General features: G+C 43.6%; 1 protein-coding gene across 6 annotated transcripts in view; it reads right to left on the bottom strand.

The window, feature by feature from the left end:
• Window positions 1–12,590: 12,590 nt before the first annotated feature.
• KCNJ15 (potassium inwardly rectifying channel subfamily J member 15) overlaps window positions 12,591–18,944 on the bottom strand; it is a 46,327-nt gene continuing 39,973 nt past the window's right edge. For all 6 annotated transcript variants that reach the window (XM_047796545.1, XM_047796560.1, XM_047796552.1 and 3 more), the window contains one exon: window positions 12,591–17,102. In XM_047796545.1, coding sequence (XP_047652501.1) covers window positions 15,955–17,082 — 1,128 coding nt within the window. In that variant the 5' untranslated portion in view covers window positions 17,083–17,102 and the 3' untranslated portion in view covers window positions 12,591–15,954. The remainder of the gene's footprint in view (window positions 17,103–18,944) is intronic.

The raw sequence follows: 18,944 nt of genomic DNA, 5'->3' as shown, positions 1-18,944 counted from the left end.
TACTGTGCTCTTTCCTTTCCTGGATTTCTCCCACCTGCCAGTAACCTTGGCTGGCCCGGCCACCTTCTCTTCTCTCCTGAGCCAGAAAACTGGTGACTTTCCATTGGAATTTTAGCCAATCTATGTCACACCACAACTGTAATTGTCCTTAGGGCAAAGCTAAAAAGATGGGAACATCTCCAGGGCTTGCTGGTTCCTATGAGTTTCAATTCTCAAAATTATACTTGCTTCTATTCACTCATGAAGTCCTTAGGTAGTTGATTTTATGTATTTTTTTTTTGAGTGCATATAGCTGTTATTAATGGGAAAGTAAGTTTGTTCCCAGAGACAGAACCATTATTTGTGGATTTTCTATTTCATCGACTTCTGTTTTGTTTTTAATATTTCCTTCCTTCCATTTATGGCAGATTCAGTTACTCTTTTTTTCCTCCTTGAAGCTAGAGCTTAAATCATTGATTTTAGACCTTTCTTCTTCTCTGAAATCAACACTTGAAACTGTTCATTTTCCTTTAGCACTCTTCCTGACCTTATCTTGATTTAAACATCTGATAGTTTGTCCACCATGGATTTTTTGGTGTTATTTTTTATTTAAAAAATATTGCTTTCCTTACATTTTGCACCTGAGGCAAGTGTCTCATTTTCTCACCTCACTTCCCTGTAGTCTCACCAAAGAACCAAGTTTAAGTCAGTTCCCTAGATCAGCCAGGGCCTGTGTGCAGCCCAGGTGCAAGGCCTGGCTTTGGAGACAGAGTGTGGCATGTTATCCAGATTCAGGGTTAGCTCAGACAAGATGTCAAGGAAGCTTTCTAGGAGGTGGGCACATCATGGAGAGTGAGCGAGTGGGTCCCTTTTCAGGGAGATCATAAGCATTGCCAAGAAAATCCTTCATACAAGGCAGCCAGAAGGCCCAGCAGGAGTTGGCCAGGGACATCTCAGAGAGAGGGAGAAGCATCACCAAAGGGCTGGAAAGAGGAGGAGGCATTCAGGGACTTGCTAATAGTTGGGGATGTTTGAAGATAGAGCGGGATGGCAAGGGAGGAGGTTATTAAGAGCCAGATCAAGGAGAACAATTGTTCCCATGTTGGGACACTTGGGCTTTTGTTCTGAAGGAAAAGGTTTTTTTTTGTTTTGTTTTTTTTTTTTTTTTGTCATTTAGGCCACACCTGAAGCATAGGGAGGTTCCTAGGCTAGGGGTCCAGTCGGAGCTGTAGCTGCTGGCCTACACCACAGCCACAGCAACGTGGGATCTGAGCCATGTCTGCGACCTAAACCATGGCTCATGGCAACGGATCCCTTACCCACCCAGTGAGGCCAGGGATTGAACCTACATCCTCATGGTGGCTAGTGGGGTTCATTAACCGCTGAGCCACAACGGGAAACTTCAGGAAGGATAAGGTTTGGAATGAGGGAGTCACGTGATCAAATTTTAATGGGATCTATTTTAGAATGACCACTCTGGGGACAACGTGTGATGGGGTAGAAGGGAGAAAGACTAGAGGCAGTTCAGCCAGAGTAGAACTCCTGAAAAAAACAGATGAGAGAGGATGGTGGCTGGAGCTAAGGGAGGAATGATTTGAATGAATGCTAAGAAATTGACTTGAGAGGCGATTCAGGGGTGGTGTGGACAGGGATGGGTGATGCTTTAGATGCTGGTGAAGATGCGAATGAGTCTCAGGTTTTCTCTGCTACAGGAGGAGATGACTGGGGGCAGATAACAATGTATAAGAGCATTGTTCCCAGAACAGCATGGTGCTGCCTGAGGCAGCAAAATGGAGCAAGTGTGAGCACCAACCAGACACGAACCAGTGTGTGACCTGGTGTTGGCTGCACAGCTGCCTTAATGAAGCATGTCTTGGCTGAAGGAAGTGTTTTAAGTAATCGTTATGTGCACAAAATGCCAATAAAAGACTGACACAGAATTATGAAATGCATTTAAAAGTCAAGCACTTGGGGTTAGTAGGTGTAAACTATGACCTTCAGAATGGGTAAGCAGTGAGGTCCTACTGTGCAGCACAGGAACTGTATCCAGTCTCTTGGGATGGACCATGAAGGAAGATTAGAAAGTGAATGTATGGACATGCATGGTTGGGTTGCTTTGCTGTAGAGCAGAAATTGGCACACCATTGTAAATCAACTATATTTTAATTTTTAAAAAAAGTCAAGCACTTTCAAGTCTTGGGAAATCAGCAAGCTCTTAGTGGATAGCAGTTGGGAGGGAAGCCCAGTATATGATTAACTTGTAGAGGCTAAAACTAGCCTCTGACTCTTTGGAAACTGGGGTTAAAAAAGTCTTCCTGTGTGCAAAGAAGTGGAGAGAACTTCCAAGGAAGAAAACATTTTGTTCTCTGCTGAGTACCAAAAAATCCTCACGGGGGTGTCTGGAGTGTCCACAATGAAGTGTCTGCTAGAGGCTTGCTCTGCTTGTCCATTCTGCGGAACTATGAAACCCGACTCTTACCATCACGGGAGGGGACCCCTTGTCTGTTCCAGGGGGAATAGGAAGAGGGTTGAGTGTAGACAAGCTGGTGGTGAAGTGGGAAGGGAAGAAGAGTATTATAGGTTGAATTGTGTCCCCTCAAAAAGGCATGAGGATTCCACATATAAACGTTATTATGTGGTATTTGTCTTTCTCTAACTTACTTCTGTCAGCATGATCATCTCTCTAGGTGTATTCATGTTGCTGAAAATGGCATTATTTTTATGGATGAATACTATTCCACTGCATGTATGTACCACCTCTTTATCTGTTCCTCTGTTGATGGGCATTAAGTTTGCTTCCATGTCTTGGCTATTGTAAATAGTGCTGCAGTGAAGGTTGGGGTGCATGTATGTTTTCTTTTTTCTCTTTTTTAAAAAATTTATTTTATTTTTATTAAAGTATAGTTGACTGACAGTATTGTGGCAATTTCTGCTGTACAGCATAGTGACTACACACACATTATTTTTCTCATACTATCATCCACCCTGTTCTATCCCAAGAGATTGGATATAGTTCCCTGTGCTGTATTGCTCATCCATTCTAAGTGTAGTAGTTTGTATCCACTAACCTCAAACTCTCCATCCATCCCACTTCCTCCCCCCTCCCCCTTCTTCTGGTTGCATGTATCTTTTTGAATTATGGTTTTCTAATTTATATAATGGAAACAAACCCACAGATTTCAAAACCAATCTTATGGTTACCATAGGTGAAGGGTTGGGGGAAGGGAAGAATGGGAGAGGGATAATGTGTACACCCTACTGTATAAAATAGATGATTAATGAGAACCCACTGTACAGCACAAGAAAATCTACTCAGTATTTTGTAATAACCTATATGGAAAAAAAGAATGGATACATTTCTATGTATGACTGATTCACTTTGATATACACTTGAAACTATACAGCATTGTAAATCAACTCTACTCCAACGAAGTTAAATTTTTAAAAAGAGACATGAGGAAATCCTAACTCCTAATGCCTTGGAAAGTGACCTTATTTGGAAAAATGATTTTTACAAAGGTAATCAAAAAAGCTCGTTAGGTGCTCCCTAATCTAACTTTTGTCCTTAAAAAAAGGAGAAATTTGAACACAGAGACAGACTCATGGAAAGGGCAGATGATGTGAAGACACAAGGAAAAGCCGTGAAACGATGGAGGCAGAGATTAGATTGGTGTGGCCACAAGCTGAGCAATGTCGGGGGAACCAGAACCTGGAGGAGGCCAGGAAGGATCCTATCTTACAGGTTTCAGAGGCAGCACAACCCTGTCAATGCTGACTTCAAACTTCTTGCCTCCAGAACTGTGAGACAATACATTTCCATTCTTCTAAATCACAAACTGTGTGGTAATTTGTTACAGCAGTTCTAGGGAAAAAATACAAATAGCATATGGCTGTCCCAGGAATCTGCTTTTATTTCCTAATTCAGTAAATGTTGCCAAATCAATATTAAGATGGAGACCACAATGCTCTAAAGACCCGGCTTGGTAATCAAGTGGTTGCTAAAGTGTCTAATTTATCTGGGTCAGTATTAAGTGATGCCAGGAACCACTTCATCTGATGATGAACCACATGCCTATGGCTGTGAGGATGGGCTTGCCTCTTGGCCTCCGATTTCCACCTTGGGAAACACTGAGACTTGAGCTGTGATTCCCAGCTCTGATCCTACTCTGGGGAACATGAAGATGCTCTGGGCCATGGGCTCTATACCCAGTCCACCTCACCCCAGTTCCTGCTCTCCTAGAACCTTGCTTCCAGTGAGGAAGCCCCAGTGTTTTACCCAGCTCCCCTCATGCTGTGGCCAGCCTCTAATGTGCCTGAATTGCAGCCTTAGCTTTTGCCTTGTTTCCCTTCTGTAGTGACTCCTACTAGTGACTCCTGTCCCTGACATGGCTGCCTTGGGTCTGGGTCCTGAGACTTCACTCTCTTCGTCTCCACTCTTTGTTGTGAGTTCCCTGGCCACATCCCCCTCACTGGCCCCTCCCTTTACCCGTCTGCTCATAAAAAGTGGAGATCTGCAACCCAGTCTTCCCAGGCATCAGGATGTGTATGTCAAAATCTCCTTCTACTGTCAGCTTCCAAAGAGTGTCTTGTGTGCTTGCCCTGTGTTTTAGCTTTTCTTGTGTCCTGATTCTACCTGCTTAGCCTTGTCATTAGTGTAGCCTATACTCAGGATCAAATTTCAGTGAGCTTTGTTGGTTCTGTAGTATTTGCTCATCTCTATAAAACTCTCTGTCTCTCGGCTCCATCGGCTAAGACCTTAAAATGATTACCTATCTCAGCGTTTCTCTGAAGAGCCTAGTATAAGTCCTTCAAAACAGGTTTTCAGAGCTCAGCACAGCAATCTCTTGGAAACTCACCTCTCCACCTCCATAGGCAGCACTCTGGCAAATCCCTTGCTACATGCACTGCTGCTCTTCGTTATGAATCCAGCACCCAGGGGTTAGTCTGTGGCAACATAGCAAGTCAAATGTGGTTTGTTTTCATTGGGCAAAACCACGTGAGGGCCAAGCAATGGCTACTCTTTTCCAAGAACATCAACCACCAGATCCAGTAGGCTCTATTGGATGCCCTGTGCCTTGGCCCATCCGGGAGTCAGGATAGAGCTGGGGGAAGAAGATGGGCTATTACTTTGGTCAGCCTTGGCTTTTACTCCTGGCTCTGTCACTTCCTAGCTATGTAACTTTGGAGAAGTTACTTAGCTTCTCTGAGCCTCCGTTTTATCATCAATTAAATAATGCCTCCCTGTTTTAGGGAGATATGCTGAAATCATACTAAATGTAAGGAACTTAAACCAAACTACCTATATATGCTTAGTTACCAAGACCTTCCTCTGGGATTTCTTAGTTCTGGTCACCCCCATGTTTAATTCTTGGCCAACTATTTGTCCCAACTTAGATAAACAGCAACATTGTAGATTTTGTTTGCATCTTGATGAGTGGCATTCATACACCTCTGCTATTTTCTTTCAACTGATGCATTCACATAGTATCTACCTTCTGGATACTTGTCCCATGTGCTAAGCCCCTGAATAACAGACCCCTGGCAGCATGCGAAGTCTCCATGGAATTCTCCCAGGCTCCCAGCCTTAGGCTTAATCCATTCTATCATCATTTAGCCCTGATATTGACCCATTGCATGTAGAAATCAGCCCCACAGTGAGATTCCCATGTTGCAATTTAGGGGAAGGAACATCAGACCAGAAAAGAAAGACCTGGATCACTGCACTGGCTGGCTGGGCCACCCTGGGTGAGACTCTGAACCTCAGTGAGCAGTAGGATCTTCCATAAAGTATGGGAATCAGACAAGTATAAAATGGACTATTAAGTCCATTAAGTTTGAAGTTGCTTGAAGAATTCAGAACCTTACAAGTGTGTACATTGTGTGCTCTCTTCAAATCTAAGGTATGACCAAAAGTCCTGGGGCTTGTGTGTGTGTGTGTGGCATGTATGAGCAGAAGAAGAGGACATGCTACAACATTCTTCCCACATAGCAGATCAGCCAGATTTGTGGTGGGGGCAGGGGTAGGGACAATGACACATTGTTTTGTGTTGGTATAGGACCGTGTGTCTGTTGTTTGCAGCAGACATGTGCAGATCTTTAAAGCAGGTGCATATCTTTAACTCATATGTAAATAGAGTTTCTGAGAGACTCAATAGAAGCAAACCAAGAAAGATACAGAAAATGGCCACTAGATCTGGTGAAAACACGCTTGGGACACTCCAAAATGCTACATGCTAAACACTACAGTGGAACAGTTAAATTCAAATCAAGAGATGGGAATTTTGGGGAAAAAATATCAAACAAGAGTTTCTGGGAAGAATATGGACTTTTGAGTGAAAAAATAAACTTTAAACTTCTTTGTCTGATTTTTGACGGCAAGTGAATGAAATAAAGAATTTCTGTGAAGAGAAATCATGGCTGCCAGGATGCTAGCCCAGAACCAGAGTACCTGTGGGACTGCAGTAAAATCCCATATATTAACTGCCCCAAGGACATGGTGTGGTGGAGGCCAAGCTGTCTCATGTTTGGACACGGACAGCTAAGTTCTTGGCCAAGTTCACCCCACAAGGTCAACCAGATGCTTGAGATACATGTAGAAGTAGAAGATATGTGTCTGAGAAATTTCATGCCGATTAAAATTCAAAAAACGTTTCCCACCAGTGAGCCTCATTGCCATGTTCCAGATTACTATGTAACTTTCTAGAAAACATTTTTTGTCTAAACACTATTCTCCAATTTGATACCCTACCATACGTACCAGGGGCTTTAATTTCTACCTGTCACATTCTCACACAAAGAACTGAGTCTTGCCACCACTGAGAATGTTGCAAGGAATGAGCCAAGATTTCAAAAGGGCAGGTTCCAAAAGAGATACCTAGAGAAGGTTTGTTGCTGTGGCAGCTGTTTTGCTGTGTGAGTGTGTGGTTTCCTAGGGAATGTGCTTCCAGGACATCTGTTTCTTGGGTGCATATCTCTGCAGGGCAGATCTTAAATAATTGTGTTGCTTTGTGGTCACACCCATATGAATACCTTTAAGGCTTATAATTATGTGTCTTCTTCCTTTTAATCCATCAAATTAAAAAAGCAGTGGAAGGTAAGCAGCTTTGGTTAGGGATAAGATGTTGAAAGGATGTTGTTAAATTGTTAACTGGATCTTTAATCATTGACTAAAATGAAATGAGCAGTAGGGTATCAAGGCAAAAGAAAGAGATGAAGCAGGGATTAATGTTTTGTTTGATTAGAAAGGAAGCAAAATATATTCCTTGAGGCATTGATATAATATGCCAATAACAAGTTTTCAGGACCTAGTCATCTCTAAATTATAGTTATCATCGCAGGAAAGGGCTTTTTCAAGTGAGTGTATCTCTAAGCCTTTTTATTTTTATTTATTTTATTTTTATTAGAGTATAGTTGATTTACAGTGTTCTGTCAATTTCTGCTATACAGCACAGTGACCCAGTCATACATATGTGTGTGTGTGTGTGTGTGTGTGTGTGTGTGTGTGTATACACATTCTTCTCATATTATCTTCCATCATGGTCTGTCCCAAGAGATTGAATATAGTTCCCTATGCTGTACAGGAGGACCTCATTGTCTATCCATTCTAAATGGAATAGTTTGCATTTACCAACCCCAAACTCCCAGTCTATTCCACTTCCCCCTCCTTGACAACCATAAGTCTGTTCTCTATGTCCATGGGTCTGTCTCTGTTTTATAGATAAGTTCATCTGTGCCATATTTTAGATTCCACATTTAAATGATATAATACGGTATTTGTCTATCTCTTAGATTTTTTTTGTCTTTTTGCCATTTCTTGGGCTGCTCTGCTCGGCATATGGAGGTTCCCAGGCTAGGGGTCCAGTCACAGCCACAGCCACTGGCCTACGCCAGAGCCACAGCAATGAGGGATCCAAGCCGTGTCTGCAACCTATACCACAGCTCATGGCAATGCCAGATCCATAACCCACTGAGCAAGGCCAGGGATCGAACCCGCAACCTCATGGTTCCTAGTTGGATTTGTTAACCACTGAGCCACGACGGGAATGCCTTTCTCTTAGCTTTCTAAGAAAATATACTCTGTCCATCAGAGCACCAACTACACATTACCATCCCAATGAAATGAGAAGGAACACAAGACTATAAAATTAGCTTTATTGTTTCTGCTCTTGGTTCCCAGATTAGAGTGATTCCATATATATTTTTTTAAAAAAGAAAGGTGATGGAGATACCAGTGAAAACAAGAAATGGCTTGGCAGGTAGAGGGATGAATTCGTAGAACATAAGAGTACATATTTCAAGCTGATTGGTCGTGGTATGATTGAGTTCAGTGCTGACCAACCAAGTCCACATGTATCAGTTAGAGATTTCTTAACATGCACCAAATAGTAATTCAGTCTTGAGAAACAGGAGTCACTACTACACAAAGGCAAATTTAAGCCCAAGACTAGTTGAAAAATCAGAGAAAAGCAAGGTCATTCCTCATGTGGCATGGTATAGCGATCAGATGGAGTGATATACAAAGCAAAAGATATATATACGGAGTTCCCGTCGTGGCTCAGTGGTTAGCGAATCTGACTGGGGACCATGAGGTTGTGGGTTCGATCCCTGGCCTCGCTCAGTGGGTTGAGGATCCGGCGTTGCTGTGAGCTGTGGTGTAGGTCGCAGACGTGGCTCAGATCCCAAGTTGCTGTGGCTCTGGGCGTAGGCTGGTGGCTACAGCTCCGATTCAACCCCTAGCCTGGGAACCTCTATATGCTGAGGGAGTGGCCCAAGAAATGGCAAAAAGACAAAAAAAAAAAAAAGATACATATCTATCCCTCACAAAAGAGTGAGGTATGACTGAAATTTTGGTAATTGCACGCTGCCAGGATTTACGAAAAGTAAGACTGTTTGCTTGTAAAATCTGCATGTCATTTGGGATTTTCATCTTCATAACATCCCCGTGAATTTCATTAAGTGGTATTTTGGAATGGGTCTTTTTGGAATGGATATGACTATTTACCAAAGCATTCTTTTTTGTAACTTCCATGACACCCTACAGAAATAATTCTTCAAAAATAGATCCAAGTTGGCTGTCATCCTGCCTTCATCTCCTGACTGCTGTTGAATACTTTGTGTCAGCACACAAACACAGCTTCCTCTGGTGATCTGGAAGTTTGTTTTTGTAAAAAGTCCCGATACAGTCATACTTCCTGTAATGATTTGATTTAATACAACATCCTTAGTCTTGAGATTTGATTGCAGATGAAAGAATATGGTTATAGTAAATGAAAAACAAAAATCATTCCTTTGAACCCCTCTCCAATCATGTTCTTGGAAGCCCTTTACTTTTTTGGCAATATTAAGGACTTTTGCAGTAATAATAATACTACAAATAATAAGCTAAGAGGTCACATTTCTTAGCTGAGAATCAACAACTGCTGATTTTTTTTAAGAGAATGGGTATTATGTAATCAATTATAGTAACTCCCTTGGAGTCTAATTTTAAATAGTGTCTACTTATAACTTGAATATTTTTGATGGGTGAAATTGGGCATCTTAAGTAGGTGGGAAGTCATGGATACTAGATGGGATTTGGGTTTGATGTGAAGATAAGATCATAGTTAAGTACCACATCATAACGTGAGAGCTGCTAAACCAAAAACTTAGTGATGGGCTTCGACTTTTTAAAATTTTTTTAAAATTTAAAAATTTTTTTTGGCTATACTCACAGCAGGTAAAAGTTCCCAAGCCACTGCAATGACAAGCCCAGATTTTTAACCCGCTAGGCCACAGGGAACTGGATGATGGGGCTTTTAGGTTGATGCCTTCATTTTTGGTTTTGTCCACCACTGGTCTGATTCTCCAACAGAGGCTGGGAGTCAGGGCTCTTGCTCATCTTGTGGAGAAAGACTGCGCCTATCATTCCCTTCCCGTGAGAGACAGGCTGAAAGAAGGCACTGCTCCACGCTGCCCAGGATGTAGCAAAGGCCCTCCTGTTTGGCTGAAATCTCCTTTTCCTAGCTGTATGGCCTTTATGTGTATCTATGACATCTTTGGCATTTATAACCATGTGCTGATTATATCCTTTGACTTCCACAATAAGTTCTTGCAATTTTATGAGGAATTAAAGCTCAACCCTAATCAACAGCTTTTTCTTGGTCTTTTATTTTTACACACTAGCCACATACTAATTGAAAGATAAAAATCCCAAATCCTAGGTATCTAAAGGTCCACAAATTACCAATTTGGATTTTTTTTTTTTCTTTATCCAGCCACACCTGTGGCATATGGAAGTTCCGAGGCTTTTGAGGTCCAATAGGAGCTGCAGATGAGACCTATGCCACGACCACAGCAACACTGGATCCTAGCCTCATCTGTGGTCTGCACCACAGGTCACAGCAATACCAGATCCTTAACCTGCTGAGCGAGGCCCAGGGATCGAACCTGTATCCTCATAGAGACTACATCAGGTCCTTTACCCAATGAGCCACAGTGGGAACTCGTGGATGGATTATTTTTAACCCACAGGATAATTTGACTTGATGGACTAGAGGGCAAAGATGAGGAACTATCAGTCAAGTTGAAAGGAAGTTGAGTCTAACTGGAGAACTGACAGAGGATGAAGATGAAGTGAAATGGCAGGAGCTGTACTTCTGCCTCGTGTTTCTTTCTCATTAAGCGTCTAGTGGAAAAACTTGGGAAAAAAGTTGGACTTCATCCATCTGTGCTTCTTAAAGTCTCAGAAAATCACTCCTCCTGCGATGCCAGAGGCTGTAATTACAATCTGTTGTAACGTAAGACTGTAAGACTGAACGACCGGTTTTTCCCCTGCAAGGAAGTTCTCTTCCACTGGCAGAATTTTTGTTTTTTCTTTTTCTCTTTGGGGCCACACCAGTGGCATATGGAAGTTCCCAGGCTAGGGGTTGAGTGGGAGCTACAGCTGCCAGCCTACATCACAGCCACAATCATGAGGGATCCGAGCCGTGTCTGCGACCTACACCACAGCTCATGGCAACACCAGATACTTAACCCACTGAGTGAGACCAGGGATCGAACCTGGGTCCTCATGGATACTAGTTGGGTCTGTTTCTGCTGGGCTGCAATGGGAATTTCTAGCAGAGGTCTTTTTATGTGGAAGTCTAATTGATGAATGATTAGTTTTCATTCTTTACATGTTTCTCGCTGCTTTCCTTACTCTGAAGACGAGAGGACTTTATTTCAGAATTCCTAAAAAAATAGAAACAACAGGGGTTCCCGTCGTGGCACAGCAGAAACAAATCCGACTAGGAACCATGAGGTTGCGTGTTCAATCCCTGGCCTCACTCAGTGGGTTAAAGATCCAGTGTTGCTGTGAGCTGTGGTGTAGGCTGGCAGCTATAGCTCCAATTTGATCCCTGGCCTGGGAACCTCCATTTGTCATGCGCGCTCAGTCAGCCCTAAAAGGCAAGAAAAGAAAAGGAAAAAAAAATCGAAACAACAAACAACAGTAAGAAACAAAGTGTACTGACAAATACCAATGCCCCAAGAAGTTAAGTAATTCCTTTATTCTTTAAAATCCCAGTTAAATTCTAATTCTATCATTTCATTGCAGACTCTTACCCTGTACACTCAAACTCTGCTCCTAAAGCCACCTCACTCTGAGAGCAGAAACCATTTATTGTCACCCCAAGATCCAGGGACTGGTTGGAAGATTGCTCTGATAAAAGATAAATTGATATTCCAAAAAGGCAAGACGTATGTAATTCATTGATTAGAAGTGAAATGCTAAGCTTTGGACCTCTGGGGAGAAGTCTTCCCAGGGGATGAAAATGAAGTGCACCTTGAACCTGTGCAGAGTCACATGGTGGAATTCGAGTGTTCCCTACAGACTTTGGAAATCAAGTCTTGAAATGATGATACCTTTCATTTGGGAAAAAAAAAAAAAAGTCCATCCCAGAAAGCTATGATAAAATCCCCTGCATCCAAGGCTAGTTGTTCCTAATATTTAACAGTAAAAGTCTAGCAAGAATGAAAGCCAAGACTGAGAGACTGGAAGGCTTCACTATGTCACAGGGTCGATGTCTGACCCTTTGACCATGGTGACAAAATGCAGAACCAAGCCCAAGGAAGAGGATGGTCCTTTACTGAGCTATCGGTGCAAAGGCCCCTCGTCTTCCTTGTTTTGCTTTCCTTCCTTCTCCAGATGAAGCATGAGTACTGAGGATGCAAGCACAGGAGAAAGAATCAGACTGGAGTAGCCTATATGTATTTTTAGGGCCACACCTGTGGTGTATAGAAGTTTCCAGGCTAGCAGTTCAGTCAGAGCTGCAGTTGCCCAGCCTACACCACAGCCACAGCAATGCCAGATCCAAGCTGCATCTGCAAACTGTGCTGCAGCTTGCGGCAATGCCGGATCCTTAAACCACTGAGTGAGGCCAGGGATCGAACCCGCATCCTCATGGATACTAGTTGGGTTCGTTTCTGCTGAGCCACAACAGGATCCCCCTTATCTATGTTTTGATTTACATTTTGATGGGACCTAAATCAGCCAATTAAAATTGAGCATTGAATTCAAATCAAAATCAAGCAAAATAGTTGTTTGAATTCACCTAAATATCTGGTCCCCTCATTCATGGCATTTTTTTTTTTTAAGCTTTTAACCAGTTATTTTAGATTTTTGGAGTCTGGGCTGCAATTTCCTGATAAATGGGAAAGAGAACCAAAGACGGCTTGTCCTGAGGATCAAAGAGAGAATCTTTGCTGTGCTGTCTGGGGCCACTGGCTACTAGGTGCCATGAAGTACAATGGATTTTATTACTTAAGTAGGTATAATGCAGATCATGCTGATTTGCTGCTCTTTGTGGTTTCTCAAATGGAATCCAACATTTTTGAATGGTCAGGCCAAGAAGGCCTGGTGCCTTGGAAAGCTTTCAAAACTCAACTCCTCTTTTGGGGGGGTCAAAATACTCTTTTCGTTTGACAACTCTCCATTAAGTGCTGAGCATTAAGGTGTTTCAGTCAGATTCATGTCCAGATATAATCAAATAATTTTGTCCCCTGACTCTTCTTAGCATGAGAGGATTTTGTACAAAGTAATAAGAAGTAGCTCTGTCTGGAAAATGCTAAGTCTCAAACCAGACACAACTTCAGAGCTATTTCTTTCTTTCTTTTTTTTTTTTTTTTTTTTTTTTTAGGGCCACGCCTGTGGCATATGGAAATTCCCAGGCTAGGGGTCCAGTCAGAGCTGCAGAAATGCCGCAGTCACAGTATGGCCAGATTTGAGCCGCACCCATAACTGATACCATAGCTTACAGCAGCGCTGGATCTTTAACCCACTGAGTGAGGCCAGGGATCAGACTGCATCCTCATGGACACTAGTCAGGTTCTTTACCCGCTGAGCCAAAATGGGAACTCCAAGAGCTATTTTTTGACTGTTATGTTATATTATGATTTATTGACTTGTACAAGTCTTAGATTTTAAGACCCTACGTATTTATTTTGGGTGTAGTGCAATCAAGTCTTCCAAATATGGCCAAAATTGATATGCAAAATGAACACACAGAAAGATTCCTCCATCTTACGCTGTATCATTGTACCATATGCAATATAAGTATGCAAGACTTCTGATCACATTAAAATAAGCACTGATATCAATACTGTGAAAAACATTGAATAGTGCCAAAGACAAATTGTAAACATGCTGGGGCATTCTTTTCCTGTCGATTTTACCGGATTATACAATAAAAAAGTTGAAGAACTGAAGGAGCTCACATCAAACTACAATAATGTGATCCTTTACGAGAAGCGTCGACAACTAAAACAACCTGCCAGGAAATGATCAATAGAAAAAGCAAACATAGAAGCTTCCTGAATAATTGAAGACGGCAACCTCTTGTGCATTGAGATTGTTCATTAAACTGTTTGCAGCCTCACTCCTATGATTCTTACATCTGCATTAAATGTTCAGTTCCGGGTAAGAGGTTTTCGTCACATTTTCTGTTTAATGGGAGGAGACGTGAAAAGGGGGTGACATCAGGATAGGACCAGATTTGCTGAAATCCCAACACTGTTTCACCGACTGTCTGACTCTGATTACTTGTCCCATTTTCTCTGAGCCCCAGGCTTCCCATTCTGATAGAACAAAATGTACGCAAGCCCATTGGTCAAGGACTTGCTGTCTTAATCACAAATGTCTTTCACGGATAATTTCCACAACTATGACGGAAGAGCCAGGGCGTGCATACCCGTGTGTGTGTGTGTGTGTGTGCGCGTGTGTGTGTGCGTGCGCACGCATGGGTCTGTGTGCACATACATGTGGCCTCACGTGTACATAGATTCCATATGCCAGCCTACTCAAAGTCACGTTCTTCTTGAGTCAAAATGCAAAGCTGCCCTGGTTTGAATGAAATAAGACTTCCCTTGTAGCCCATTTATTCTCTGCCCCAAAGAAAGGCGAGGGGTGTGACCTCTAAATTCTGCCAGAGGCCAAATGCTACCTCTTTAAACTGAGTTGTATGAGGTTTATTTAAACACTGAGGGCATCCTTTACATGTTATCAGAGCATCACGTTTGGTCCTGCTTCACTGGAGTCACCTGCACTTGGATTCCTTATCTTCAGCTCCTCTTGTTCCTCACAGTCCATCCAGCCTTACAGACGTCAATGAAGGGGCCAATTTCCAATTGTTCAGCAGCTGAATTTTCCTTTTGCTCTGATGGTAATCAACAAGCTTGCCCTTCACTTGAGAGATGCAACCATTTTTCTCAAGGGCGTTACTTTGCTCTTGAAATGTCTGTGGCAGTTCCTCTGTGGACCAGGAATTTTAATAGATAAGGAATGAAATCATGGAAAGGAATATATTGGTCCTTATCAAAGAACTGGCACCCCCTGGCTTCAGAAGGTTACTGGGAAAACGTCCAGAGTGGAGCTTTTCCAACTTTCATTTTTACCTGAATCACTTGGGGGTCCAGTTAAGATACAGACTCTGATTCTCTAAGTCCAGGAAGGGGTAAATTATTAATAAGCTCCTGAGTGATGCTGATATTGCTGGTCTGTGAACCTGATTTTGAACAGAAGAGAGCCCATACATGCCAACAAAAAAATCTGGGTGAACAATCTCACCAACTCCATTGATATATGTTTTCACAACTGCGAATTCCTGATTTGATCAATTTCACTCTGTACGGTTACATTTCACTGAAAAGGGTAAAAATTGAATTTTATTTTATTTTATTGCTTTTTGAGGGCCGCACCTGAGGCATATGGAAGTTTTCAGGGTAGGGGTCGAATCGGAGCTACAGCTGCCAGCCACAGCAATGCAGGCTCCGAGCTCTCTCTGCAACCCACACCACAGCTCATGGCAATGCCCTGGCTGAGCCTTAACCCACTGAGCAAGGCTAGGAATTGAACCCGCATCCTCATGGATGCTAGTTGGGTTTGTTACCACGGAGCCATGACGGGAACTCCCCAAAATGGAATTATGATATTTTGTGAGTACAGAGTCCCTTTGGCCCTTTTTATGTATTACTAGGTAGCCTCCATTATAAATAACATTTGCTCTGCTTGAAAAAAATAAGTGTGCATTAAAGCAACAATATAAGTAGATATTGAACATTTCAGCTCTCAGCCATATTGTCTTTTGTTGAATAAATACCTTATAGCTGACATCCTTGTATAGCAATGCATTTCCTTTCGATAGGAGCATTGTGAAATGTCTGTCCATCCAGGAGGACATTGTTTGAATTGCCCTCCACCAAGTTCTTTGAAATGCAGCCCCTTTATAGAAAATTTGAATTTGGGGAGTTTGCTTCAGATAAAGCCTTTTAAAAAAAGAACCTCTCAGATGTGGAAATGCTTGCTTAGCCACCAGATCTAAGGAACAGGTCTGCATCTCGGTGCAGTTTTTTTAGAGCGCGGCCACGCAGTTTTGTTTTCCTGGTGACCTCTTCATTGGGAAGGAGCTCAGACAGGGAAGCAGAACTGACGGAAGGAGCTAAGCTGAGGCGACACCGCTGACATCAGACGTTGCTCTGCTGTAGCAAAAGCGTTCTCAGCTCTCTTTCCCTCTGATCCTCCTGCCTGTACTTCTCCTCCAGTTTCTGCTTCTCGGAGTCTGCGCAGTAAAAGGTACAATCTGGGCTCTTCCGGATCTGTTCAAACTGACTGAAGTCAGCCACGTACTTGCCGGTTTTGGAGAGAGAGACCACAGGCACAAACTCAAAGCCCCAGTAGATCTCCTCCGGGATGTAGGACGTGCGGCTCTGGCAGACGGCGCTGGTGGACTCCACGGTGGCGTTGAGGAGGACCACCAGCTCGAACTCCTTCTCCTTAAGGTTTTGGGGGGTGAGATCTCTCAGGGGGCTCGTCTCGTCCAGCACGTGGTAGAACGTCATGGGCAAGATGAGGAAGGGGCTCTCGGAAGAGGAGTCCACGTGGAACTTGACGGTGGCCTGGTTGAGGAGGATCCGCTCCCCTTCCTTGGTGACATGGGTCTGGAGGAGCTTTCCCGAGAGCTGGCACTGGATCAGGAGGCTCTTCCTCATGTTGGCCACCTGGATCACCAGGCACAGCTTCCCGTTCTGCTTGGTGATGACGGCGCAGTGGCTGAACTTGATGGTCTCTGCCCGCTTTTTGGGTCTGGCGATTTTGGCCAGGAAGGTGCCCGTGATGAAGATCTCGATCAAGGTGGTGATGACCAGCTGGGCCACCAGCAAGAAGATGGCGTGGGGACACTCCTCCGTGATGAAGCGGACCCCGTAGCCGATGGTGGTCTGGGATTCCAGGGAGAAGAGGAAGGCGCCCGTGAGGGAGTCTACTTTCCTGATGCAGGGGGTTGGGCTGGACGCATCCTCACCGTGCTCTAGGTCCCCGTGAATAAAGGCGATGCCGTAGTAGATCACGCCAAAGAGGAACCACGTCATCACGAAGGTGGCAGCAAACAGCGTGAGCTTGTACCTCCACTTCATGTCGATAACGGTGGTCCACAGGTCTTGGAGGTAGAGCAAGAATATGCCGTCCACCTTGTCGATTCTCACGTTGCTGTGTCCGCTCTTGGACATGACGCGGGGTCTGCGCGTCCTGAGGCCAGCTCCAGCCGCGTGCTTCACCAGCGGTGCGCTGGCCATACCCACGTGCACGGCGTCCATCCTCGGGCTCTTGGGGCCGCCTGAGGAAATGACAAAGAGGGACTTCCGTTACTGCCTCGAGCGGTAGAACATCCAGAAAATAGAAACGGGATCATCGTGTGAGAGAGACGTCTGAACGTACGTGGACACGTACAAGAAAGGAGGATTCTGACGGCAAGACTAATGGACGTGTCCAAGAGAAGGAACAAAATCATCCAGGAAGCATGTGTAAAGTGGGAAGAAGTCTGAACGATAAGAGAATTATGTCCAGGGTAGGGTAGAGTTAGGAGTCTAGACGAGAGAGACAAGCAAACCTGGATTAAATACTGACTTTCCAACTTAATTGCTGTGTGTCCTGAGGTAAGTTATTTAGCCTCTCTGGACTTCAGCGCCCTAATTTGTAAAAATGTGAATGAAGTCTATGTCTCAGGGTTGGGGGGGTGGTTAAATGAGATAATGGCTATAAAGAGACAAAACAGAACTTCACATTTAAAAAATGATGCTACTTGGGAGTTCCCATCATGGCTCAGAAGAAACGAATCTGACTGGCATCCATGAGGTTCGATTCCTGGCCTCGCTCAGTGGGTTAAAGGTCCCGGCATTGCTGTGAGCTGTGGTGTGGGTTGTAGATGTGGCTCGGACCTGATGTTGCTGTGGCTGTGGTGTAGGATGGCAGCTGTAGCTCCGATTCCACGCCTAGCCTGGGAACCTCCATATGCTGCAGGTGTGGCCCTAAAAAGACAAAAAATAAATAAAACCAAGAGAATGAACAAAATCATCCAGGAAGCATGTGTAAAGTGGGAAGAAGTCTGAACATTAAGAGAACTATGTCCAGAAAGGGAGGAGAAAAAAAAAAAATCTTCTACTTGTAACATCACATTCACGTGCATCTACCCCATGGAATATTGTGAATATTTATATATGCAGCTATTGTGAATTTCCCATTATAGAAAATTTAAAGACAATTTGAGCCTAGGGTCAGTACTAACATACCTAAAACCTGCATCCATAAGATAATTCTTTATACAGCAAGAGAGAATGTTAATACACATTGTGTATGTATATTGCTTTTTTAGGGCCATACCACAGTATATGGAGGTTCCCAGGCTAGGGGTCGAATCGGAGCTGCAGCTGCCGGCCTACGCCAGAGCCACGGCAATGCGGGATCTGAGCCGCCTCTGCGACCTACACCACAGCTCACAGCCTCGCCAGATCCTTAACCCACTGAGTGAGGCCAGGGACCAAACCCGAAACCCAATGGTTCCTAGTCAGATTCGTTAACCACTGAGCCATGTCAGAAACTCCCTTAATTCACATTTAAAAACCTTGGGTAGTACTCATAAAATTAAAAAAAAAAAAATACCCTTTGGTATGGCATTCCTTGTAATAACAATTCATCGTATCCTCCAGTCCAATGATTAATTTGGAATCCATGACCTTAGTTCTTGATTACAAAGGAAAAAAACCACAACCACACGTAGAGAGACTAATTAAGCTGTAGTCCTGGCTTGATCAATATGCAGGTTCTTCCCAGCCAAGGGGCATCAGTGACGAATACGAGGTGTGACCTTCAGGGATGGCACACACCTGCTGCCTCACTTCTCTTGAGCTAAGTGAAACCAGGGGACGAATCTAATTTAAAGAGCTAGGGAACAAGGAAATAAGTCCAGGCATCCAGCTTAGTAGCAGAACAGACCTACCTGGAAGAAGCAGTAGGCTCCCCCACCGAGTCCTGTGCTCACACACAGGAGGAAGCTGAGTGTGAAGCCAGGCAGCATCTTACAGTGCCTGCCTGGTGGCTAAGATAAATACCCTTACACTCCTTGAAAAAGAGAATATGCGTGATTTACAGGGTAACTCTACCTGGTTGGTCTATTTTTTCC

Source organism: Phacochoerus africanus, chromosome 1 (genome assembly GCF_016906955.1).
Source record: "Phacochoerus africanus isolate WHEZ1 chromosome 1, ROS_Pafr_v1, whole genome shotgun sequence".
Classification (NCBI taxonomy): domain Eukaryota; kingdom Metazoa; phylum Chordata; class Mammalia; order Artiodactyla; family Suidae; genus Phacochoerus; species Phacochoerus africanus.
This window is presented reverse-complemented; position numbering and strand designations above follow the sequence as displayed.